This window comes from Exophiala xenobiotica, assembly GCF_000835505.1.
Source record: "Exophiala xenobiotica strain CBS 118157 unplaced genomic scaffold supercont1.4, whole genome shotgun sequence".
In the NCBI taxonomy this organism is placed as follows: domain Eukaryota; kingdom Fungi; phylum Ascomycota; class Eurotiomycetes; order Chaetothyriales; family Herpotrichiellaceae; genus Exophiala; species Exophiala xenobiotica.
The window spans coordinates 913,124-936,467 of NW_013562491.1; the positions used below are offsets into that span (position 1 = coordinate 913,124).

Genomic DNA, 23,344 nt, shown 5'->3' on the forward strand with positions numbered 1-23,344 from the left:
CACGAGGAGATGGAACTGATGTTGTCGGAACCCCCCTGAGCCGAAACATTAAGTTAGTCTCAGCGTGCCTGACTCTGGCCGAGGTAACAAAGATCGCAACGGAGCCAGTAAGGGGGCGAGAAGCCCACTACGTACAAGGACGAAAACCCAGTAGCACCATGATGGCGCTGTCGAGGGGAAGTTTTGAAAGTGTCAGACAAAGTGTGCGTCGAAAGGACCCAGGGAGCCGCGATGAACCTGATGACTGGCCTACTTAGTATGTTGGTTATCGTGGTGTGGGACACGGGTTTGGGATGTGCCACTCCTGGCGTTTCAGGTAAAGACTTGGGATGACTGACTCCTGAAACGGTTGCACCACGTAGTACGTACTCTGTAAGTACTTACATAGTACTACGGTATGTAGAACGGAATGGGTGTCTACCATGGTATACCCGAGTATCTTACAGAATCACGGCCTGCTCGAGACGAGTATATAGTAAAGGGAGAAGTCACCCATTCTTGCCCCTATAAGCGACGGACGACAACTCCAGTTATACCATACTACTTAACTAGTAGTATTCAGCTGCTACAGAGCGACTGGCGTTGCTTGAAGGAATGGTAAGTCTGCTCGGGGCCGACGAACGCTTGCCCAGGCGGCGCTGCTTTCAAGACTACTGTACGGAGTATATACTCGTGATTTCTCTCTTCTTATCCTTGCTTGCCCGACTCAGAATGGTTCCAGAGGTGCACGATTCAGGCTGCTCTCAGGACGACAATCAAAGGAAAGCGACCGAGTGCGAGCCGATTCAGGGTCTTCTCTGAAGACAAGCCATCATCATCGTCCCGTTTGATCGTACTGAAGAGAACAGCTTTTGACAAGCCTTCTGCTACACGTGGAGAAGAAAAGAGGGAGAAGGGAAATTTTATGTTTGAAGTCCAGATCGAGCTGCGCCAAGACTAGTCAGAGTTGTACGATACGGAGAACAGGTCAAGGTGAATCACTGCTGCCCAGGTAGAGATCACTTACGACTTACGTAGTACCAGGTACTTATTAGGTACTGCTCCCGGGGTGCTGGTGAGGCTACTAGGCTGTGTTCCCGCTACTCAGGGCATCCTCAGGCATCCCCCAGGGCCCGCCAAGCCGAGCTCAGGATTGCAGAGCCACAGATACTAGTATATTAGGATGGGAAATCAATCAGAAACAGTGCCAACTATGGCATACCAAGTACCTGGTAGGCTAACGAGTGACTTTGTTGAATTCAAAAAAGAGTGTATCTAGGTCAGTCCGAGTAACGAGTAACGAGTAACGATAACAATCTCACAATATTCAGTATCAATCTGGTCTGGTCCACGCTCCCACTCCCGACAGCTTCAGCTTCCCCTATACCTGAAATACCTACCTTAGGTGACGTAGGTATTCACTCTCCCCCTGCAACTCATCTCCCCATCTCAATGGTACACGGTTCATACCACCCAATTCAACCCCAACCACCTGTATTGATAAAATGATTGTCGAATTTTGGCCTTTCGCTGCACCGCCACTACTGGCGGAATGGGCGTCTGGTCGTGCGAGCCCGCGTCGATGCCGCACTGGGGCCGGGCAATTCGTCGTACTGGCAGTTCAAGCCTCTTCTGAAGGGTGCAAGACTCGCAAGCTAGGCCAGAGCCGGGGGCATCGTTGCCGTCCGGTATTGACGAACTAGCTCTGTCTTGCCTGCATCGTCGCAGCAGACGACCGAAATCCGGGACTGATGACGGGGTTTTCTCGAACATGAAGAACCCCATGTAATAAAGACTGCATCAAAAACAGTTATGCTCTGTTGAGCTCTGGGAGTTTGTAACACATTGTCGTCATCTCGTCGTCCAATCAATCGTAGCCACCTCCAACTTGACTTGCAAATGCCGTCGAAACGCTCTGAGCGTCCTCGTCCTGGTGGATGCCCTTGCCGAGCCTAGAATTGCCCGTGTAACCAGTATTCGGGATACCGCCCTCGACATATCGCTTCAGACGATCGGCCTGGTTGTAACTGGTATGCTTGTTGATATCGTGAATGGACAACTGCTCCAGGCTAACTCCGCCCTGGCCAATGGTACTACCAGTGACGTCGGATTCAGTCGCAACCGTCGATTCACCCGCAACACTACCAGGGACTCCTCTTGGTTTGTGTCCGTTCTGTCGACGCCCACTTGCATTCTGAAGAGCCGGCCAGGTGTCTGGAGTAAATCCTTGGAACATTGGCGGGTAGCCAGCGGAAACACCCACTCCACCCATGGCGGACGAGTGAATCGAAGACACATCGTCTGGGATGTAGCCAACAACAGAGCCACCATCACGATAGTCATTACGAGGACCACCCCGTCCATTCATCATGCCACTAGCCATATGGCTGGCGTGGTTGTATGCCATCTGATAACGCTGAGGTCCGCGGTACGACTGCTTAGGTCGACTGAACTGATGCAGCGAGATTTGAAGGTTGGTAAGAGGCCCCTCAACGAGGCAATTGCGTTCCTTGAAGTGGAGCAACAAGTAGTGCCACAGAGGATGCTTGGACAGGACTTTGGGGTTCCCAAGGATGACCAAACCGTACTTGGCTCGAGTCATAGCCACATTGAGACGACGAGGATCGCTCAAGAAACCAATGCCTTGATGATCGTTTGATCTGACACATGACAGTATGATGTAGTCCTTTTCTCGTCCTTGGAAGGCATCGACCGAAGCCACTTCGATTTCCTTGTACAATTCCTTCTTGAAGGTACCGTTGACTTGCATGGAGCTCACGATGTAGCTGCGTTGACCCTCATACGGAGTAATGACGCCGATGCCGCCTGGTTTGACGCCAGCTTTGAAGAATCGCGTTACGATTTTCTCGACATTAGCGGCTTCGGTCCGGTTGAGGTAGGATGTACCGGAAGCCGAGATTTCTTCATTGCCAAGGTTCGACCAGAACATCATGGGGGAGTTGACAACAGGCCACGGGAAGTCCACTTCCTTTCGAATACGATATTCTGCTGTCACACCATTCTGCAGAGAGCCTTCGTAGAACATGTTGGACGGAAATTCCGACAGGCAAGGATGCATACGATACTGGATATTCAGCCGGATTGGCGCGCAACCGAGAATGACCAACCGTTCGAACAAGGACTGGTTGAGACCAGCTTTGGCCGCTTTCTTGTTCATAATCACCGGGCCGAGCTGTTGGTGGTCGCCGACAAGGACAATCTGCTTGCATCCAAGTACCAAGGGGATCATGCATTCGGGTTCGGCGGATTGAGTCGACTCGTCGATCAAGACTGTCCGGAACTTGGACTTGGCCAGTCGCGGATCGCCAGCACCAACACAGGTACAGCAGACAACATCAGCATTCTGCAAGATTTCTCGTTCCGCTGCCCGGGTCAAAGACTTGTACTTTTTCTCATCCTGGCTTGACAGTTCACCCAACTCGGACTTGAGCTGGTTGAGCTTGCCGAGTTCGACGTTGCTGTCGTTCATTCGGACTTGTTGGTGCAAGGAGAGGAAGCCGACAGGCGACTCCACATCTTCTCGAGATTTGGCAGTCACTCGCACAACCTTGAGTCCGGTGAGGTGAATACGTTCGCAGAGTTGATCCACAGCGACGTTGGACGGAGCACAAACCAAGACCTGGCCACCGTTGATCTTCGACAGGTGGTAAATGATGGTCGCTGATGTGACAGTCTTGCCGGTACCGGGAGGACCTTGAATCAGACTCAGAGGCTTCTGGAGGACTGACTTGACAGCATTGATTTGACTGCTATTGAGTTCTGGCAGCCCAGGCACACTGAATTTCTTGGGCATCTGAGTCTTCATCGGTGCTGCCGCCACTTCATGGCCAAGAAGACGGTGGAAAATGTACCCGGACACGCTCATCTCGTCAATAGCAAAAGTCTTCATGGCCAACTGCATCCGGTCGAAAGATGTGGCTTTCCAGACATAGTCGACGGTGAAGTTGTGAGTACATTCGGTCGGGACCGTCTTGTGGTCGCCCTTTGATCGCAATTCAATGGTGACTTCGTCAGATTGGTTGTTTGGAATCTTGATAACGTAGCCCACTCCTTCCCAGGCCGGGCGCAAATCACCAGTGTACTTGATGCGCATCTCGTCACCAACTGCTAACTTGACATCACCCAATTCCAGTTTGGGCAGGATGAAATTGGCCAGATGCTTGTTGTTCAAACCCAGATCCCATCGGACGATCAGGTTATCTTGGGACTGACTCTCCTTCAGCTTGCGGTCATAGTCGGCTTCGATCTTGACGAGCGGTCCGAAAACATTCTGATATTGGTAGGCGTCGTCATAGCGGAGAAGCACTGGGGCAGGCTCATCGTCGATGTTTGACGCCTTTTCCAAGTCTGTAATGGTCGCTGCGGAATTCTCCTTCCACAGTTCTTCCAGCTTCGCAATCATCTGCGGGCTCAGGTGTCGGGCGCGGAGTTGTTCCTGATCGGTTGGCTGCGCGACGAGCCAGGACAAGAAAGAGCGGTCTTCAATCAATGGCTGCCATCTCGAAGTATCCCAATTCATGTCTTTGGACGAAGGCATGGCTGCGCAAGGCTGTCGGCAGAGCAGGACGACCACGGTGTCCGACTTTGCCGGAATGAAACCCAGAAGAAAGACATTCTTCGTTCCGCAGTTGTAGCACTCCAGCACAGTATCGCCCAAGGAGCTGCTTGGGTGTAGTTGCACCTCTTTATGTCGTGCTCGGACAAGATGATTGACAATGTGTGAAGAAGAGGTGTTTCCACGGGCGCTGCAAAACCACTTGCTGCAGGACAGGCACCGAACGACACTGCTAGGATTGTGAATGCCACAGTAGCTGAATACATGTTAGCAGCGATCCGAGCGACAAAAGGGCTCCTCTTGACATACGCGCAAGCATGGGCTGGTAGTTCTCTCTCCTCTTCTGCCTTTGTCACTTGTTTCTTACCATCCACCGCCGCGCTGGCCAGACTTTCTAGGTCGTCTTCTTCGATACTCTCGGACTCGTCATCATCATGTTGCCGTCTTCTTGGACCTTTGGCTAGACTGAGGATGCTCTCGTCAGGGTCGACCGTAGAGATGTCATCGCTAGCGTTGATTGCGGCTGCGGAGTTGGAAACCAGATGGTTTCCCATGTTGCTGAAAGCCTCCATGTTGAATCTTTACCGAAATTGTAGTCGGATATTTGTCAAGATCGGTTCGACTTTGGTAAGAGGTCAGGAATAAGAGAGATTGGTGTATGAATTGGTTTGGGCGCAGGTTTGAGAGTGAGCGAAGGAGTCTTTCTGTGATGCTGTCTACTCCTGATTCACACCCACATCACGATTCCACACCCCTCCGTAAATCTCCAGATCCCACAGAGCGTCGTTCGCGCAATGTAGGACATGCGCAAGGGCCGAAAGGGTGCCTTTGGTGGACTTGAAGAAGGGTGGAGGGGAATCAAAGGGCAAGATGGTTCGGAGTTATTGATGATGTGAATCTGGTGCGGCGAATTCTCAAAACTCCACCAAAATTTATCTTTGTCTTGCGACTCTGCGCCGCATCACAATTTCTTTTCTCACTCTTCACCACCCTCAATAATCATGCTGCGGAGACAAGCCAGAGAGCGGCGGGACTACATATACCGTCGGGCTCTTCAACTACGAGATGCTAGTATTGCTGAAAAGCGTGCTTTGCTGAAAAAGTCGCTTGCAACAGGCAAACCACTTGACCCATCGGTCGCAAACGACAAATCTCTGCGGAAAGACTTCAAGTACGATGAATCACTCGATCCAGAGACTGCAGCGGCTCAAGAGTCCATCGACGATGAATACTCGATGCTTTCAGGTCTCTCCGACCCACGGCCATTAGTCACAACCTCCCGCAGTCCCTCTACTCGACTGAGTGCATTTTCCAAAGAAATCCGACTACTCCTGCCCACCTCAATACGGCTGAATCGAGGCAATTTGATCCTTCCGAATCTGCTGTCGAGTGCAAAAGCCGCTGCTTTGAGCGACATCATCCTCCTTCACGAGCATCGAGGCACTCCTACTGCCATGACAATCTCCCACCTCCCTCACGGTCCCACGGCCTCCTTCTCCCTCCACAACGTCGTCCTGAGAGCAGACATACCTGACGCATCGAGAGGGACTGTCTCCGAGTCATATCCACACCTGATCTTTGAAGGATTCACAACTCGCCTGGGAAAGAGAGTGGTCCAGATCTTAAAACATATCTTTCCTCCACGGGATGGCCCTCACAAGGTCGGCAACCGGGTAGTCACCTTCAAGAACGTGGAAGATAGTATTGAAGTTCGCCATCATGTGTTTGTCCAGACCGGCTATCGAGATATGGAGTTGGCAGAGGTTGGGCCCAGAATGACCATGAGGTGCTTCGAGATCCGAGGAGGGACACTGGAAAAAGACTCTGGAGGGGAGGTCGAATGGGCTTTGACTCAATATACCCGGACAGGACGAAAGAAGGACTATCTTTGAAAGCTCTTGCTCGCGGATTGACAGCTCCGGCTCTTGTCCAAAATTGCGCATGGTAAATCCAAACATGCCAGCAAAAATTTGCTGTTGACGGGTATCCAGCATCAAAAGTGCAACGCAGTCGCCATAGCGTCGACTGTCTGCTGCTTCGCAAGGTAACCCATCTTATCGCAGAAACTCCAGTTTCATTCAGCCCGAGCGAACTGATTCTCGGCCATCGAACCCGTCCAAACGCCGCCAGCAGATTTCCAAGCCACAGACACGTTAGTATCGCGTACGTCCCGGAAATGTTTGTCACCATCCTCCTTCTGGCGTCTTCGCAATCAAATCCACTTCATTGGTTGCCGGATCCTTCCTCGGGTTCAACAGTATCGTTACAGTCGGCTTCTGCTGTTTCCCCTCGACCGAGTCAACCTCCGGACCCATATCATTGCCTGGCTGTTTGACGATCTTTGGTCCAAAGAACTTGAACAGCCGATCATCCCCGGCGCCATCGCCGCGTAGATTCCATTCATCTTGAGCCGACTCATCCATCTTATTGACCTTCTCGCGATCATCCCAGCTCACCCCGACTCTCTTGTGGAAGAACTTGGTGAACATGGTGAAGGCAAAGTCGAATGTGCTTCCCGGAGGCGCTAGTTGCGTCACATAGCGGTGTCCCGGACGGATGTAGATGCTGTAACATGCGTACGACTTGGCCTTCGGCTCTGGCTCGTTCGCATTCGCGGCACTGGCATTGGTGGTAGGATCGTATTCGAAAAGCTGCAAACTCTGAGCCCATGGATTCGGAATATGAACCCGCAAAGCAGGATTCGACAGAGAGAGGGAACGCGGGAGAGAGCTCGCTATGACAGGGTATCTGGAGTAAGGGTACGGTTTGGGGAAACGATACAATGTAACTGGACAATGAGGGAGAGATGGTCTTGAAGTAGACATAGACCAGGTCGGTGCATAAGCACGAGGAAATCGAAAGGAACAGGAATATCTTTGTTCTGAGGACTGCGAAGCCAGAACCATATCGTGTATCGACTCGTCGGAGACTGTTCGTCGGTGGTCCGGCTCCTGGTTCGTGATGGGATAGGATGTTGAAGACGACAATGAAGAGAAACAAGATGCGTAACGCACCTTGAGTCTATGCTTTTCGAGACGGTTCTGGAGAATGTCCTCCCTTACCAACGTGACGAGGAACGTGAAACCGTTGGCATCGGTGAAAGGGCGGTAGCCGTCTATCAAGCAATTGGATCAGTACCCTGTGCTTTTCACTCGAGAGTCGAGACGAATGGTAAAACTCACGTTGGCCAAGCTCCCTCTCAAATTCTGCGCATTCGGCGTCGTACTCTTTCCCTGTGGACGGTCAGCGTCGGCCCTGCCAATCACTCTTGCAGACAGTCGACATGTGAACCAAAGAAGAACCGAGCAGGGCAGGATTCGTGGACGTCTGGGGGTATTAAAATAACCTACCAGAAATCTCAATTTGTTCGTCCTTGCTGCAATGCAATTCTTGCTCCGCCCATCCCAGTCGCTGCTGTTGCTGCTGCTTTTTCTTGACCGCGGTAGCGACGTGCTTCTGTTCTTGCTCCTTCTTGTTCGGCGTCTCTGTATCCCGTCTGGGCATACTGTGGACATCAACTTCGCCATGCTTGTCCGCTACCGTGTTTGCTTGAGTTCCTCCTCCTTCTCCTTTTTGGGTGTCCTCGTCGTCGGCATCATCCACTCCTTGTTGGTCGTGGTTCGAGTGGCTTTTGTCGCGCCCATTGCGTTTCCGCTTCCTCGAAGCTTTCTTCGTCTTGATATCACGCTGCTCGTACGCATACTTTGCCTCGTCGAGCGGTTTGCGCGACTTGCTCATGGTCAGGGTGTCTTCCAGCCAGTCGATCTTGATGATGTGGATGGTTTTGAGACGGCGGGCGGCTTGGACTGGAATACTTCTGGTCAGTTGTCTCTGCAAGTGAACGACAGCACCGTTGACGGATCGTACATGAGGATGATCTCTTAGCGGCAGGGAACGAGAGGAAGAGAGAACGAGAGAGCGAACAAAAGGATGCACGGTGTATCAAACGGGCAGAGGGTGCAGAAGCCAGACTAGGGGAAGGTAAACAAAATGGAAGAAAGAAGGAGCCAGGCACTGGGAGACGCCAAGGCAACAGCAGACAGGAGCGCCTGGCAAACGCGATATATGCTCGAATCTCACGGAGGTCCCAAACAAGTGAGGTGCAACAGTCTCGTGAGGTGCGCGTAACCGCCAAAACAAGTGCAAGCAGCTCAAAGAGTGCGCCGAAGCGAGCGATGTAGGGACTTCAAGTTACAGACTTACCCATAGGATGATACCTCTTCCAAGCCTTCTTGCTCGCCACGAGATGGGTGACGTTCGGGTTGATGTCCTTGGAGAACGTCCCGCCTGCATGCTCGACCCAGTTCTTGATCTTGTCAGTCTTGTCGCCGAAGTCGCCTGTCGAGGCGAGAGTGACGGAACGGAATGTTTTGCCCATGATGACTCTGATCCCACTGTCCGTTTCGTGGTGTCGTAGGAGGCTGTGCAAGACTGAACGGCAGGGAGAAGATGTGTGACTTAAGTATTGTGCTTTTGGTCGTCGATCTAAGTCAGAAGAAGATGCAGATCGACAGGTTACGAGAAGAGGACGTAGAAAGATCGTGTGGACGTTGGATTTTTGGTGATAAGGTCGTTTTTTGAGGAGGGGAAACACGCAAGATCAAAGCTGGTTGAAAAATGAAAGATGACTGGGATTTTGATGTCAGTGCTAGGACATAGACAAGAGATGTCGTGTCGAAAGACAGCCTTGGTAGATGAAATGCTAGGAAAGCAGGAGGGTTGGTGACGAAAAGTGTGTGAGATATATGTAGGCAAGAGAGATGTTCTGGTGGGAATAGTCAGAGACGAGGGACAACTATTTCAAAGAAGAGATAAGCATCAGGCTTACCTGTAAAAGAGACATTCAGGATTAAAAGAAGAGGAAGTAAAGATGGTATAGGGTGACAGCCTTGCACATGTGAGGTCCAAAGTGAGGTTATGGGCGACGACTGTGAGAGAAGCGTGCCAGGGGTAAAGTAAGGCTGCGATGATACAGTAATCGCTGATAATGGGAACCATTGTGCAGGGCGGGTTCTCAATAGACGGCCTTGCCGTGGCTTCAACCCTCAGCGAATCGACTTGACAATAGGTACATGAGCTCGGGCGCATCAAAATTGGGTATATTCTGTGAGGCCACCTCTAGTCTATTCTTTGACAGCCTTGACGAACGCGGCAATTTTGGAAGGATCCTGCTTTCCCTCCGACTCGACTCCACTGCTAACATCAACGCCAGCAATATTTGCTCGGTAAGGGCCCAGGGAATCCAATATCCTGTTTACGTTCTCAGGATTGAGTCCGCCGGCGAAAATAACCTTGACGCCCGGGTCTCTGTCGAAGAAGGCCTTGACTTCATCCAGATTCAGCTGTTGACCAGTGCCTCCAGCCCCAACGTCCAATAAGGGGAGAGCATGATAACCTCGAGCGGAAATACCGGGCTCTGAAGGAGAGAACTTGCGGACGACAGGAACAGGGATATTCCGTGCATATTCGATAGGTTCGGAGCCATGCAGCTGAACGACATCAAGGCCGAGCTTATAGACTTGTTCAATAACATGCTCAAGCGGTGCATCCAGAAAGACACCCACTAGTTGAGCGCGATCTGGTCTCACAAGCATTTTTGAGGAATGATCGAAGTATTCAGTAGCGCCAACCTCTGAAGAATCAGCAGGTCTTGTGGATGGGTTTGGTGTAGACTTGACGACTTTTGCTATCTGTAGAGCAACCTCATCTGAGACGTAGCGCGTCCGACCGGGTACCAAGATTATGCCGATGGAATCTGCACCTGCTTCAATGGCTGCTTTGGCGCCTTCTGGGGTCCTCGTGCCGCAGATTTTGACAGACAGAGGGGACTGGGTCTTCTTCCTGGGTTCAACATTAGGATCTCCTACGAGTTTCGTGATGAACTCGACTGTGTTCGAAGCTCTCATCAAGGCTTCTCCAACAAGGACTCCCTTGACACCGTCTTTCCTGTACGCTTGAACATCTTCAGGTCCGGAGATCCCGCTCAAAGCACACACGATGGTGGTCTTGGGTACAATGTCCATTAGCCGACTGGTTGTGCCAAGGTCAACTTCAAAATTGGTGAGGTCACGGTTGTTGACACCAATGACCTCGGATCCGAGATCGACAGCAATTTTCATCTCGTCCGCTGTGTTCACTTCCACTAGAGGCTCCATTCCAAGAGACCGAGAGTATTTGTATAACCTGGTTAAAGTCTCGACATCCAGCATCTTGACAATGAGCAGCACTGTATCAGCGCCGGCTAGACGAGCTTCCAGAATCTGGTACTCCTCGAAGATGAATTCTTTCCTTAGCACTGCTGGTCGATTTGGCATGCTATCAAGACTCTGTCGGACTGCTCGCATGTCTTCCAGACTGCCTTTGAACCATTCAGGCTCGGTGAGCACCGATATGACACTCGCCCCAGCCGTGGCATATTTTCGTGCTTGAGCAGGAGCACATGTCCCAAGCGAAATGATGCCTTTCGAAGGAGATGCTCTCTTGATCTCAGCCAGCAGCGCCAACGGATACGCCGACTGCCGTAGTCGCTTGGGGAAAGAGATTTGAGGAGGGGAAAGACCAAGATCGTAGGCGGCTTGAAGATCTTCTGGTCTCTGGGAAGGGATTTGTTTCTGTGCGGCAACGGCTTTCCGCCTGTGAGCATAGATCTTGTCCAAGATAGACCCTTTTTTCGTGGGGGATGTAGTGTTGGCTACTCCATTCGTTTGCTGTTCTGGAGCAGCAACATGAGGATTCTCGGACCACTTCCCTCCGGTCATTTTCAGGAAGTTCTTGAACATGAGACTGCCATTTTGGGTCAGGATACTCTCGGGATGAAACTGGACGCCTTCAACAACGTATTCCTTGTGGCGGGCTCCCATGATGACGCCCTTACCGCCATCAGCGCCCTTTGCAATCCAAGAGGATACTTCTAGCGACTGTGGCAGCGTGGGGTGTGTTCCAGCCAAGGAATGATATCTTGTTACCGGCAAGTCTTGTGCCAGTGTAGCATAGCATCCTTTGCCATCGTGTCTCAGGGGCGAAGTCTTGCCATGTAAAATCTCTCCAGTAACATCCACCTTGCCGCCGAACACCGATATAATGCACTGCAGTCCCATGCATACGCCAAGTATAGGTATTTTCCCCGCAAAGTGTCTGATGGCATCTTTACTGACTCCTGAATCGGTGTCTGGGTGGCCAGGTCCAGGACTGATGACCAACTGTGTAGGATTCTTCGCGATCAGTTCGTCCAGAGTGACCTTGTCGTTTCGATAAACCGTGACAGTAGCGCCCTCGAGGACGAGGTATTGATAGACGTTCCACGTGAAGGAGTCATAATTGTCAATGAGGACGAGATTGCTCGCGGAGGCCAATTTTTCAGCGGCAGTGGGCTGGTGGGGAGAGTGATCGACTAGGAAAGAGGCCGTCATCTTCGGGAGGAATGTGTGTGTGTGAGAGAGAGGGAGGAGAAGGACACCGCCGTTCGTGCTGCTGGAGTCCTCTTATGGCTTGTATCGTGTAAGATTCGCGGGCAAAAAGTTCCAAGTGACTCGAATGGCTGCAATACGACCATCGACCGCAGTCTCCCCGGATTACATAAACATTGGCCTTGGCTCCCCAAAGCCTTATGGGAGGACATGCAATCCTTTCCGGTCCTATTTCCTTCTACACCACCAGAATACCTAGCTTGTTCTCTACTTGTGGGAGCCGGTGACTTTCTCATGGAGAGGCCACTGCTTGTCAGCGACGCAGCATCCAGTAGCGTCAATCAAACAGTCAACTTCGAATCATGTACAGTCTTCTTCGAGTCTGCCTTGCCAGAGCTCCTACACTGCAATGCAAAACGATGAAGTCCTCACAATGCAACCTCAGGCCTTCGAAGATGGTGGGTCTTGCAGAACTACACTGACACATGAAACTGTCACCGCGGTCATGGGAGATACAAGCACCGCGTCGAGGAGGGAACGGACTGTCCAAGGCTGGAAGCTGCCTCGACCAGACTTCGACAAAGACGATTTGTCCAATGTGCAGATTACGCACGACTGCCCGTGCGTCAGGGGTCAAGCCAGCAGCCTGTGAGGTCTTAAAATAGAACCACGATCCAGATATTCCGTACCAGAGGTCGGATACAGTACTTGATGCGGTAGATTGTCATGCCTGTCATGTCTATTCTGTAGTATTTCTCATCTCTTTAGCTTTCGGAGCCAGGCGCGAACGCGTGGCCCCGAACAGAGGTGCTTCTTCGTGTCATCTATCACAACGTCGAGAAATGCACCGATCCCCACGAAGCTGGGGGCTAGCTCCAGGTTGATGGCTTGCCCTTGAAAGAAACGGCTGTGTCGTAGTATGTCTTCAGGAACCTGTGGTTGGGCAGCGGATCAGTTTCACCTCCTGAGTGACTCAACGTAGTCACTCAATTGGCTAGATGGCAAGAAGTGCTTTCACTGAGACACGCAAACCTTCTGCACAGCCTCACCAGGCATCAGAATTGAATTGAACACCAGTACGAAATCCCTCGGCGTCCTCGGACACGCACACACCATCTATCATGCAGTCTGCTGAACCAGAGAATGTACGAAATTTGTAGTAGAGATGATTTGTCTTACTTCTATGGCCCCCTTGATGCCCCTATTCGAGAGTATATAGATCCCAGAGTGGTAACTCGACGGCTATCAAAATACTAGTAGCTGCCGCTTGCGCCCACAACACAAGCCCAAGGCCACATACCGTACCAGCAAAATCGACCCGAACCACAGCGTCAGGCACTGAACCACGTGAAAGAACACCAGAGATTCCCGATATGACCCAAACAAGCACTCGACCACTCCAATCCAGGCCGAGGACCTGGTATCGCGATGGATACATCATTACACAAGACGTATCGCGAACGGACTTCGAGGCATTAACAGCGGATCTTTCTCCGTCGACCAAGAAGAAAAGTACCGTTGGTCCAAAGACGCAATATCTGGTCCTCTTCACCCCAACACCTCTTGAAGACGAAAGCAACTCCTGCATCGGGTATATTTGTTTCGAACCGGATACATCCACGAGAAAGGCCGCTGTCACCGACCTGGTATTGAGGCGTAGCTGGAGGAATCAAGGACTCGAGGACTGGATGGTCCAATGCGCAAAAGAATGCTCGAAAGGTTGGACGATGACCGAGCTAGTCAAGCCTGGAGGTGCTCCGAGATCGAACCTGGAAGAAAAGTTCTGCAGAAGTTGACCGTTCAACCAGAAATTCTGCAAGCCTGTCCCTGGGATATCCGTGGCTTTGCCTAACCTTGCCAAAGTCATGCCCTGCTCGTGTACCACCCGAATATAGTGGCAATGCCGCGACGGTATGAAAAATCAATCAGCTTCCACAACCTTGCCACCTCCATATTTTTTCAAGTATTCGTCCCTCAGCCCCGATATGTCTTGAGGCAGGAAAGCCATGAACGTATCCTGCAGCCAACTCTTTCGGTGACTGGTCAACCCCAGCTCGCCTAGCAGTCGATCCATCAGAGGATGGTATTCGAAGGCGTAAAAGTTGCCCGCTCGACCATAAGCGGGGAACCGCAGCCGCAAGCAGGTGGTCACGTATGCAACATCCCTTTTCATGTCTTCCTCGCTTGGCAGCTTTAACTGCCCATCGAGATAGGCTGTGGCCCAGATTGCACATATTTCGCTCGCAAGGCTCATGTTTGGGTAGGTTCCGAAGCCGACAAACGCGATACTTCGATCAGAGCCAATGGGCGCAATGCAGTGGTACAATCTGAAAGGCGTATCGGACGGCGAGATATCTCCTAAATTCTCAGGCACGGACGGAGGAGAGCGGAGTGAGAAATATCGTTTCCTGACGATCTTCTCAGCTTCGGCGTTCAGTTGCCGCCATTCCTGGGCCATTTCTGCGTCCTCCCACCCTTCAGGATGAGGAAGACCGAGCTCGACTCGCTGCTCTTGTGTGAAGAACAAGCCACACTCTTTGAAGCCAGTGCCGCAGATGATGGCGTCGGCTTTCACACGTTCACCATCTTTCAAGATAATAAAGGACCCGTCGAGTCTGTCAATGTCTTCATTGTGCACGTCGACGTTATGTGCGATAGTGTCCCAGAAGTCTTCATAAGAGATTGCACCCAGAGGAACATCCAGAGTAAGGCCCTTCACTTTGGTCTTGAGCTTCGAAAACGAGGGTCGCGCGCCTGGACGGTCATCGTACCGTGCAGCATCAATGGCCCGCTGGGTGACCGACTTTCCCAGCTTACCATAAAGCCATTGACCTAGCCTGGTATGGAAGATGAAGCGTTCCCACCACGAAGAGATAGCTAACCCCGGAAAGAAGACCATGTTGGGAAGGAACCGTGTCGACCCTATTTCGGAGATGTTGTGCCAAATGCTCCTGAGAGGTCGCCCGACTTCTACTGGCGTAAAGGCACCAGGACCTTTGCCTGACTTGCGGATGATCCAATGCACTTCTTTGCCAGCCTTGACGGCTTGGTAAGCATGATCAGCCGCGGATTTCCCTCCTCCAACAATTGCGACGCACTTAATGTCAGCCTGGTCGAGTACTTTGGACCGTCCAAGGTTGACCGTGTGGATGATGGGGCCTTTGAACGTTTCCTGCCCCTGGAGATCGGGCAGGTTGGCCTCTGAGGTCGAGCCCGTAGCTACAATGACCTTGCGAGTGTCGAAGCTCTGGAGCCCCGAAGGAGCGGTGCAATGGATACGCCAGCCAATTGTTATCCTCTCGAGGCTAGCGACTTCCGCCCGAAACCTGAATCGGTCGCGCAGCGTTTGGCCAGAGTAGACGTGCTTGTCAACGTATTCGTCCATGTAGGTCGCCATCGCTTCGGCTTTATAGAACTCCCAATCGTCAATTTGGTCCGGACGAGGGCTGAACAGCATGTCTGAAAATCCGCCCATCCGGGCGCTCTGCTGTGATTTGAAGCCTGGATATACTCGTTCTGAAGATGTTCAGTGCGTCTCCGCGCCGGAAGTATGAGTGAGAGTGACTGACCTGAGCTCCATACTCCTCCGACGGAATGGTCCCTTTCGAGTATGGCGACCTTAGCCTCGGGATGCACATCGAGATAGAATCTCGCCGACACGACGCCTGAAGACCCTCCACCGATGACTATGAGGTCGTAGGAATTTGACGACGTCATGCTGATAGGGCGAATTGATGTGAAGGCGGCTCTCTTGACAAGGTTTTGGGACTCAAGACGTCTTTTTGGACAGTCAGGTAGAGGTCTGCGTAGAAACAGGCCGAAAAGAGCTCGACAGGTCAAGGAGACGTTTCATGTGGAGGCATGGATAAATACTGTTTTCAACAGACTGTCGGATTGCCGTCTGAGGGAACATCGACCCAGCTGGTCAAGAACTTAAAGGGAACGGAGCAGCAGACGTGGGTTGCCTAAATACAGGGTCTTATATGCCACAAGAGGACAATTGCTGACATGATACGCCTCAACGACTCGGCAAAGGCCGGTTAATGGATTCTTCATTGGCTCATCTGTCCAAAGTGTAAGCTCATTCATCAGTGCTACGTAGTCGAGAGTCAGCTGTAGCATCACGAGTACGAAGGGCGATCTGGAACGGTGAAATGGTGTCTCAAGCGCCCACTAAAGTCGAGCGTGCTTATATCAAGTCCTTGCACACAGGGGCCAAGATAAGTAGGCAGGTTTCAAGCTTGGCAATGTTCTGGTGAGCGAGGTTTGCTTCTTTGGAGATTACGTCGCCATGAGCTGACCGAAGACGGCCGGTCAAATGCTGGGCTGGGATATGGGGTCCCAAGTGGTCAACGGTAAGCTCTGAGGCAACGATTCAATCATGTCTCAAGAGCTCGAACTCTTGCTACGCCCTCCTGGAACAACAACATCGCGTAAAATTTGTGCAGGCTGTGGAGCAGACTGCCGCCAAAGAGGTTGTTCTTGCTGGGATCGCAAGCAAGGCATGAGTTTGTTATGGTTACCGTCGTCGAGGTGGCGGGACCTGCAGGGGGATCCAAGTCTTTGGGTGAATCCCGGTGTATGGAGAACCGATGGAAACCTGAAAAGTGAGAGGTATCGGAACCAAAACCAAAGTCGATATAGCTTTCCGCCGGTTCGGGTGAGTTCTGATGATTCGTGAGGCGACAGTCAACGACCTGGAAGGCCCCAAAGAGTACTGTATGAAGTGGAGGTAGGCGGTCGCTTGAGAGTTGTTTGTAAGACCATATATTGGTGGCGGTGTCGCGGCTTTGAATTATTTTGAGAGCTGTGATTGCTTAGATCACACGCGATATAGAACGGATTACTGTTGGCTTACCAGTGAAATTGACGAGTCTGCGGCGCAATAGCTGCAAGGCTCTCCGCTCCGGTGCAAATACCCAGCCGCCGAAGTAGCCTTGAATGTATGCTGCTAGAATCTGTTCATCGGAGTAAGCTCTTTTTGTTGGGGGGAGCTCGACCACTATTGAGCGAGTGTCATGCAAGCCGGTGCAGTTTCTAGGGTTGACTGTACAATGACTCTTGGACTCGAGGTAGCTTGCTGAAGTTGTGTTGGTGACAGTGACAGTCGATGGATACACATCGGAGATTTGCCGTGAGACCTGGTAGATATAGTAGGGCGTTGTGATACTGACAGCCGCGGCGAGTATACGTGAAGCTGTGTTCATGTCGTTATCGGTATCGGATTCTGGATCGTATGGGAAAGTCCGGCTGGGAAGCGGACTCGATGATTGTCCTGAACGAGGACCAAGTATTATGGCATCTGAACCTCTTTGACACCATGCTGTCTGAGCTGTCTTAAGGCCGTAAGCACGAAAACACGAATACGGCTCAACCCGGAGACTCTGAAGCATGACCTTACAACTCCACCCTGGCGGAGGACGCTCACGCGGCATTTACCTTGAAGCAATAGTTGATGCACTGCCTCTATCCCGAGGCAGGGAGCACTGCGATGGAGCATTGATCTCGAATGTGAGTCTTCATCCTTGCTCTTCTGTGAATCGTCAGGAGTCACCCGGTTGGCAGTAGAAGATGCTGAACGAGGTGGCCGCCTCGCCGCCGAGCGCCGCCAAGAAAACCCGTACGGCGGAGCATACGGCGAAGCATTCGGTGGGCCTATGACGCGCTTTGAGATAATTCATCGCGACCAGCAGACAAACATGCATTGATTCCATTCTGCTAAACTTCTGCAGCATGGCGCCGGGATCGCTGAGCCCTGTATATCTTCCCGATCTGGGTAGATGTCTCGCGGGTGAACTGCTGCTTCCGTAAGTTGGACTCACAGAATGAAGTAACCCTTGCTAACCCATCCACAGATCTTGGGATGATCTCCTGCATGCGTTGCTCTCTCACAAACACACCAGAGCAAGTCTAGCAGTCGAGATCCTATCCGGCGACCGACCAAAGAAGATCCTGTCCCAACCATACCCATCTTTCCCCAAACCCTCCTCTTCTTCTAAAACCTCCTTCGACACGTCTAGCGCAGGAATCAGACCTTCCGCAGATTCCCTTTACGATGTTGATGAAATAAAAAGCGATGCAATCTGGCTCAGCAAGCAAGTCAATGTCGATGAACTGGAGGCTTTGAGACTGGCAATCCTAGAATGGCAATATAGGCCGGAGTCCAGGTTAAAAGAGGGTTTCTCCGAGGCTGAAATTGCAAGTCTGAAAGCTGCTCTGGGTTCGGACTATATCGACAAGCACCTTCAAGGCTTACGATCCCCGACGACAGATGATGGTGCATTCGATAGTCCAGATTCACGCCGGTCCAGACTGGTGCGCCGCTTCCTGCAAGAGAAAGTCACAATTCTTCGCATAGAAAAGGAGCTTCTGGATGCCAGTCTGCTGCCCGAATTTACAGACACCCGATTGTCTCAATTCCGCAGCCTAGCCAGCGAACTATTATCACAGGTTGACAACTCTATCGATGACGATGTTGAAGCTGGCCTTGCCGTGATACGCGATGAATTAAAAGACTTGGAAGCAGGGCGGATATGGGACATTGATGAATCGCAAATGCCTTTGTTGAATGACACGGCCGACACTTCGTCCCTGGAAACCATTGGAACGGCGTTGGAGATTCTGCTGTTACGCGTCAGACAATCCAAAACCACTGTTTCTTCGGACACACTTCTCCACTGGCTGGAGCTGATGTCCTCGGTCGGATTCTTCTCTACATTCACCTCGCAGATCACTGTACAACTGGTGACAATACAGAAGATTCAGTCTCTGGCAGCTTTTGTCTCTGCAGCCTTACTGAGCCTTGCCTCAACCGTTGCCAGCCTGAATGAAACTGCATTGTCTCAAACGAAGCTGCCAAATCGGATCGGTGAATACTTTTATGATATCGACTCTGTTCACGAGATCAACGAAGTATTGGTGAATCAAGCCACGATTGGAAATGTCCAGGCTGGTCTTGCGGTCCTGGCCTGGGCAATCATTGTCCATGAGATATGGGTTATGGCCAATACCATCAAGGAGGCTAGAGAGAGCCAGCACGCCCAAAAGGCCATCGAAGGGGTGTCTACGTTTGACGCTGCGGCGGGCCGACGTAGCTCTGGGAGCGGTGGTGCCATCCAACAAAGCATCTTTGAGGATCTGCTAGACCGGATACCTATGGGCAATTCGCATGAGGATCCTTCCAATCCTTTGCTCGATGCGGTCATCGATCAGTGCCATGTGTTCGATTACATTGCAATCCTGAGCATGGGAAAGTCTGATCCGATGAGCATCCTCTGTGCCTTCAAGCTTCAGACTCTGCAAGAACTCATCACTGTCTCCCAGTCGTTCCTCGGATACACACCGGAGTTGGTCTCAGCACAATTGGGGCTCCTTTCGAACACTTCCATCGACGACTCGAGTAAAAGACCTTATGATCCAGCAATCGACTTCGTTGCAGACGAGTCCCTCGTTCAAGGTTTCTATGATGTCTCTGCGGCACGATTTCCGTACGAATGTCTACCTTTCCTACAGTTCTCAAAGGCTCTTGCGAAGGCAGACATTTTCAGTGCACAAGGTATTCATTACGTGGAGGACCGACTCCGGAACCTCAAAAGTTTTACTCAGCCAGCCATCAAGGGTATTCAGTACAAAATCATCCGTGAAGATGAGAGCGATAGTTATGTCGCTCTGGAAAATCCCGTCAACATGCTCGACCTCATGCAAAGCAGGTTATTGACCTATTCCAGTCGGGACACGAAAGCTCTATCCATATTGCCTGCAGATGTCCAAGGTCAAGTCATCTCCGATCCTGATGCGCAAACAAAGATCATCAAATGGGATTTCGAATACTCCGGACTTGGTTACATAGGTCAGTTGTTGGAACTTCGCTACATGAAAATGCTGCAGTCTTGCCTCTCCCCACTCGATGACCCCGAAGCGGTGGTATCTGAAAGTATTGGCCTCCTGGCGACTTTGCTATCTACTATCCACCAAAAGATGTATGAGCAAAAAGGGGCAGAAGTGACACAACAGCACTGTATCAGCATCTTGGAAGAGTCGAGCAGCCAGCTGCATTCAGGCGGTACTATTGTGTCTCTGATTTTCGAGATCCTGGAGCAAGAGCTACAGTCCTTCCGCCAACGTTTCGTGCCGAGTTTTGACTGCCGAATTTTGCTCTCTTGCCTGGACTTCATCATTGTGCTGAGCAAGATTCAGCCCCACCTGGTATGGGCTGGAATCAATCGTACAAGCCTTCTTGGACGACAATCAACCTCAACATACATTCTTGGGATCGTGTCTGCCGTAGAGGTGCCCCTCAGGACCTTTGATTTCCTGGAAAAATGTGCCGAGCTCTACCAAGCGTTGATTCAGCTCGCATTGCGGAATCAAGATTTCGACTCTAACAGCAACAGATCCTCCAGCAGAGGACGCTCGATGCTATCCATGACGTCGCGTATGCAAACCTCAATGTTGCTGGCATCGACAGAGATCATGTTCAACGCACTTCAAGAGAGTTCTGACTGGTCATTTCAATCTCCAGAGCAACAAAGCCGTATCAATGCTCTCATCATGGAATCCTTCTCGAACGTCATCCGCTATGCCTTCGATGTCGGTGATGCCCTAGCTTCGACTGTATCTCCCACCAATCGCTTCGTCGAACCGGCCAAACTCATTGTCTCATCATTCCGAGACCCAAGCTTCGATAATGTGGCAGTGGCTCCCATGGTGCGCTGTTTCTTCAGGAGGTCCGCTCCAGAAGCTTCTGCCCCGGTTTCTGAAGATCCGGCGGATTCAGAGTTGGTCTCAGCATTGTCTCTAGCAACACTACTCACCCGTTATGGTGATCTACAGGGTCTCCAATTGACTTCGGCCGAGGCGCATATTTTCAATTCCGTCCCTTCCTTGATAAGGATTCTTTTCAAGGGGGGTGTCTGCCGTACGCGATGTTTGCGGTTGCTTCGAACTTTGCTGGCTTTTTCTGATCAACATCAGCCTTCCTCCTTACTTGGTCACTTGGGTTCCAGTTCGTGCATTGACCTCCTGCATCTTATGAGGCATATCGATCAGGAATCCCAGTCTCCTGAGGAGTGCGCCGAACTTTGGAAATTTCTGACGTTGCTGGTGAAAGACTCTCAACAATGGCTCGCAACGGTCATCATCACCGGTGCTGCACCGGATAGCTCGAGGAGAGCCAAATCCGAGCAGGCGCCAACGAAGTGTTTTCGCGGCAGGACCTTTTTGCAAATGGCCATCGATGAGCTCAAGAACATTCACAGTTTGTCACAACTCATCGCTATTCCGATGCTAGAATTTGTCCTGGAGGCAGAACAAAATTGGGCCTGGGTTACAAACGACCTTGACTCTTCAACAGGCCTAGTCTCAAAGCTTACCTCGTTCATTGCGAATAGTTCGCCGTCTCAGTCCAGCGAGACGGAGATAGCCCGGTTCAATTCGGTTGCCGCCCTTGTTACAGATCTCTTGAATCACCGGCTGCATTATGCCAAAGTATCAAGCGATCTTAACAACGTCAAAGCCTTCATTCCTCTGCTTGAATGGTTGGCATCAAATGCGGTCGAAGTCTCGGCATACAATTCCTCTCTTCACGCGAATCTGAAGAAGAACTTCTCTTCAAAATACACTAGCCTCTCTGCTTCGGACATCAAGAGGACCGGCCTTACCGAGAGACTGTACGGAGCGAATTTCTTCTATGACCTCGACTATGCTGATGAGTTGCTTTCTACTGATCCACATTGGCGAGGAAGAAGTGAGAAACCTACTGACCAGTCATTTACCGCGGAGTTTCGCAAAGCAAATACGAACCTCTCCGTTGTAGATTCGGAAATGAAACTACTGTTGGGTCTCCAACGTCTTTGCGTGGATCATTGCAGATTCTTCGCTCAGGACCGAGAAGCTCAGAAGATTATGGCGCACATGATTCAAAATTGTTTCCAGTCCAATCCCCAGGTGTATCCCACAGAAGTCCTCTTTGACACGCTCTTCCAGACCAGGGCGGAGATGTCATTGGCCGTGCTTGGTGAACTGCTTTCCGCTGGTGCGAAAGGTGAAGACTTCTATCAACTGTTGCAGCCTGCCTGGGACGCCGTACGATTCAGGAATGGATCATATGAACAAGCAATCATCAATGGGGACTTGGTGTATTGGCGTTCTACACTCTACATATTATTCATGACCATTCAGTTCCACGTGAGGAAGAAGTTGAAGCCGACGACTATTCCAGGGACGAGCAATGCTGTCGTCCTGATCGAGTCAACGAACACAACGTTACTTGAGATCACGACTGAAGTTATCGCGAAAGGCTTCGAATCTGTTGTCGCAACACTTCAAGACCAGAAGCTGAACAAGCTGAAAACCAGCATTGATGGCGAGAACAATTTGGTGGGACCGCGGGATGTGACTCTCCTGGTGATGCTTATGCAGGCCATCCTCAGACTACCAAGCCTTCCGCAGTTTGCGGCAGAGTTGTCTGCCAGAATAGTCAATTCGGGGCTTTTGTCGTCATGTCTGCTGCTCTATTCCTGGTCGCACCTGCTCACTAGGCCGGAGCTTGACAATCAACAACGCTATGCCGACTTCTGCGTTCAACTTCTGGCATCGCTATCTTCTCTTCCTAGCGTCGCAGAACATCTTGCTGTTGAAGGCGTGCTGAGTCGGATCATGACATCTAAAACGACCGAGTCGTTACAACGAGTACCTGGCGGCGTATCTCACGTCGATCCAAGACCCGGTTGTGGCTTCCTCTACCGAGTGTGGGCGGCTGGTATATTGCCACTGTGTCTTAACCTCCTCCATGGCGTTGGAGGTGCAATTGCCGCAGAGATTTCCGCCTTCCTCGATCAATTTCCGAACCAGCTTGCTCGTGCCAGCACCAGCTTTATGCTCACGCCACAAACGAGAGCTGACGGAACAGACGTGCTAACATTGACCGTGGCAAGTGAGGCTGCGACATTGGCTCTCATATCACATATCCTTTCATCATATCGTGAAGCTGGTGCTTCAGCAGCTGTAGATCCAATAATGGTGCTGCCCTTGAAAGGGTTTGATGAGCACCGAAAAGCGATCGCAGAGGACATACGAGATGTGCTCGCCCTCAAGGACGATGCCAGACGAAAAATGACGGCGCCTTCAGACGAGAGGGAATTGGCCTGGCAGAATGCCAAGGACGGAGACAAGTTGGACACCAAGATCGTGATGGAGCTGAAAATGGCATTGACGGCTTTAGGAAGAGATGATGACGACGACGACGCAAAGTAAATACCATGCGCTCCAAGCCAGCATTGGTCTCTTACGGGCAAGGCTACAGGATGCTTCTAGGTCTGCGAGAAGATTTGTATCAGATATGGTTTCTCCGACCACTGTCCTTTCTATGTTATGGTGTCACCTC

General features: G+C 51.3%; 8 protein-coding genes across 9 annotated transcripts; 2 read left to right on the top strand and 6 right to left on the bottom strand.

Annotated features, from left to right (window-relative positions):
- Window positions 1-1,210: 1,210 nt before the first annotated feature.
- Window positions 1,211-5,421, bottom strand: PV05_06510 (uncharacterized protein). The gene is made up of 2 exons (XM_013459257.1): window positions 4,865-5,421; window positions 1,211-4,811 (listed from the first exon to the last, which is right to left on the bottom strand). The coding sequence occupies exons 1-2, from the start codon at window positions 5,125-5,127 to the stop codon at window positions 1,847-1,849; spliced, it is 3,228 nt and encodes a 1,075-aa protein (XP_013314711.1). The 5' UTR covers window positions 5,128-5,421; the 3' UTR covers window positions 1,211-1,846.
- A 135-nt stretch (window positions 5,422-5,556) lies between these two features.
- PV05_06511 (uncharacterized protein) lies at window positions 5,557-7,717 on the top strand (the record flags this gene model as incomplete). The annotated part of the gene is made up of 1 exon (XM_013459258.1): window positions 5,557-7,717. One exon carries the CDS (start codon window positions 5,557-5,559, stop codon window positions 6,445-6,447), a length of 891 nt encoding a protein of 296 aa, XP_013314712.1. The 3' UTR covers window positions 6,448-7,717.
- On the bottom strand, window positions 6,739-8,933 carry PV05_06512 (uncharacterized protein; the record flags this gene model as incomplete). Its single annotated transcript, XM_013459259.1, has 4 exons — window positions 6,739-7,670; window positions 7,738-7,788; window positions 7,906-8,361; window positions 8,759-8,933. The coding sequence occupies 4 exons, from the start codon at window positions 8,931-8,933 to the stop codon at window positions 6,739-6,741; spliced, it is 1,614 nt and encodes a 537-aa protein (XP_013314713.1).
- A 745-nt stretch (window positions 8,934-9,678) lies between these two features.
- PV05_06513 (uncharacterized protein) lies at window positions 9,679-11,964 on the bottom strand (the record flags this gene model as incomplete). The annotated part of the gene is made up of 1 exon (XM_013459260.1): window positions 9,679-11,964. The coding sequence occupies one exon, from the start codon at window positions 11,962-11,964 to the stop codon at window positions 9,679-9,681; it is 2,286 nt and encodes a 761-aa protein (XP_013314714.1).
- Window positions 11,965-13,151: 1,187 nt separating this feature from the next.
- On the bottom strand, window positions 13,152-13,764 carry PV05_06514. Of its 2 annotated transcripts, XM_013459261.1 has the most exons (2): window positions 13,478-13,764; window positions 13,152-13,426 (listed from the first exon to the last, which is right to left on the bottom strand). In XM_013459261.1, exons 1-2 carry the CDS (start codon window positions 13,547-13,549, stop codon window positions 13,163-13,165), a joined length of 336 nt encoding a protein of 111 aa, XP_013314715.1. In that variant the 5' UTR covers window positions 13,550-13,764; the 3' UTR covers window positions 13,152-13,162. The 2 variants fall into 2 exon arrangements, with proteins under 2 accessions (XP_013314715.1, XP_013314716.1); XM_013459262.1 differs by having other exon boundaries at window positions 13,152-13,764.
- On the bottom strand, window positions 13,749-15,678 carry PV05_06515 (uncharacterized protein; the record flags this gene model as incomplete). Its single annotated transcript, XM_013459263.1, has 2 exons — window positions 13,749-15,477; window positions 15,531-15,678. The coding sequence occupies 2 exons, from the start codon at window positions 15,676-15,678 to the stop codon at window positions 13,883-13,885; spliced, it is 1,743 nt and encodes a 580-aa protein (XP_013314717.1). The 3' UTR covers window positions 13,749-13,882.
- Window positions 15,679-15,980: 302 nt separating this feature from the next.
- Window positions 15,981-17,313, bottom strand: PV05_06516 (uncharacterized protein). Its single transcript, XM_013459264.1, has 2 exons — window positions 16,820-17,313; window positions 15,981-16,768 (listed from the first exon to the last, which is right to left on the bottom strand). The coding sequence occupies exons 1-2, from the start codon at window positions 17,166-17,168 to the stop codon at window positions 16,341-16,343; spliced, it is 777 nt and encodes a 258-aa protein (XP_013314718.1). The 5' UTR covers window positions 17,169-17,313; the 3' UTR covers window positions 15,981-16,340.
- Window positions 17,314-17,694: 381 nt separating this feature from the next.
- PV05_06517 (uncharacterized protein) lies at window positions 17,695-23,214 on the top strand (the record flags this gene model as incomplete). The annotated part of the gene is made up of 2 exons (XM_013459265.1): window positions 17,695-17,768; window positions 17,817-23,214. The coding sequence occupies 2 exons, from the start codon at window positions 17,695-17,697 to the stop codon at window positions 23,212-23,214; spliced, it is 5,472 nt and encodes a 1,823-aa protein (XP_013314719.1).
- Window positions 23,215-23,344: the final 130 nt, after the last annotated feature.

Bases quoted from the DNA above. Each gene is read 5' to 3' on its own strand.
- PV05_06510 (XM_013459257.1), bottom strand. From the start codon at position 5,127: ATGGAGGCTTTCAGCAACATGGGAAACCATCTGGTTTCCAACTCCGCA. The intron at 4,812-4,864 runs GTATGTCAAGAG...ACATGTATTCAG, and splicing joins CTACCAGCCCATGCTTGCGC to CTACTGTGGCATTCACAATC.
- PV05_06514 (XM_013459262.1), bottom strand. From the start codon at position 13,549: ATGCAGGAGTTGCTTTCGTCTTCAAGAGGTGTTGGGGTGAAGAGGACC.
- PV05_06516 (XM_013459264.1), bottom strand. From the start codon at position 17,168: ATGAACACAGCTTCACGTATACTCGCCGCGGCTGTCAGTATCACAACG. The intron at 16,769-16,819 runs GTAAGCCAACAG...AAGCAATCACAG, and splicing joins CAGACTCGTCAATTTCACTG to CTCTCAAAATAATTCAAAGC.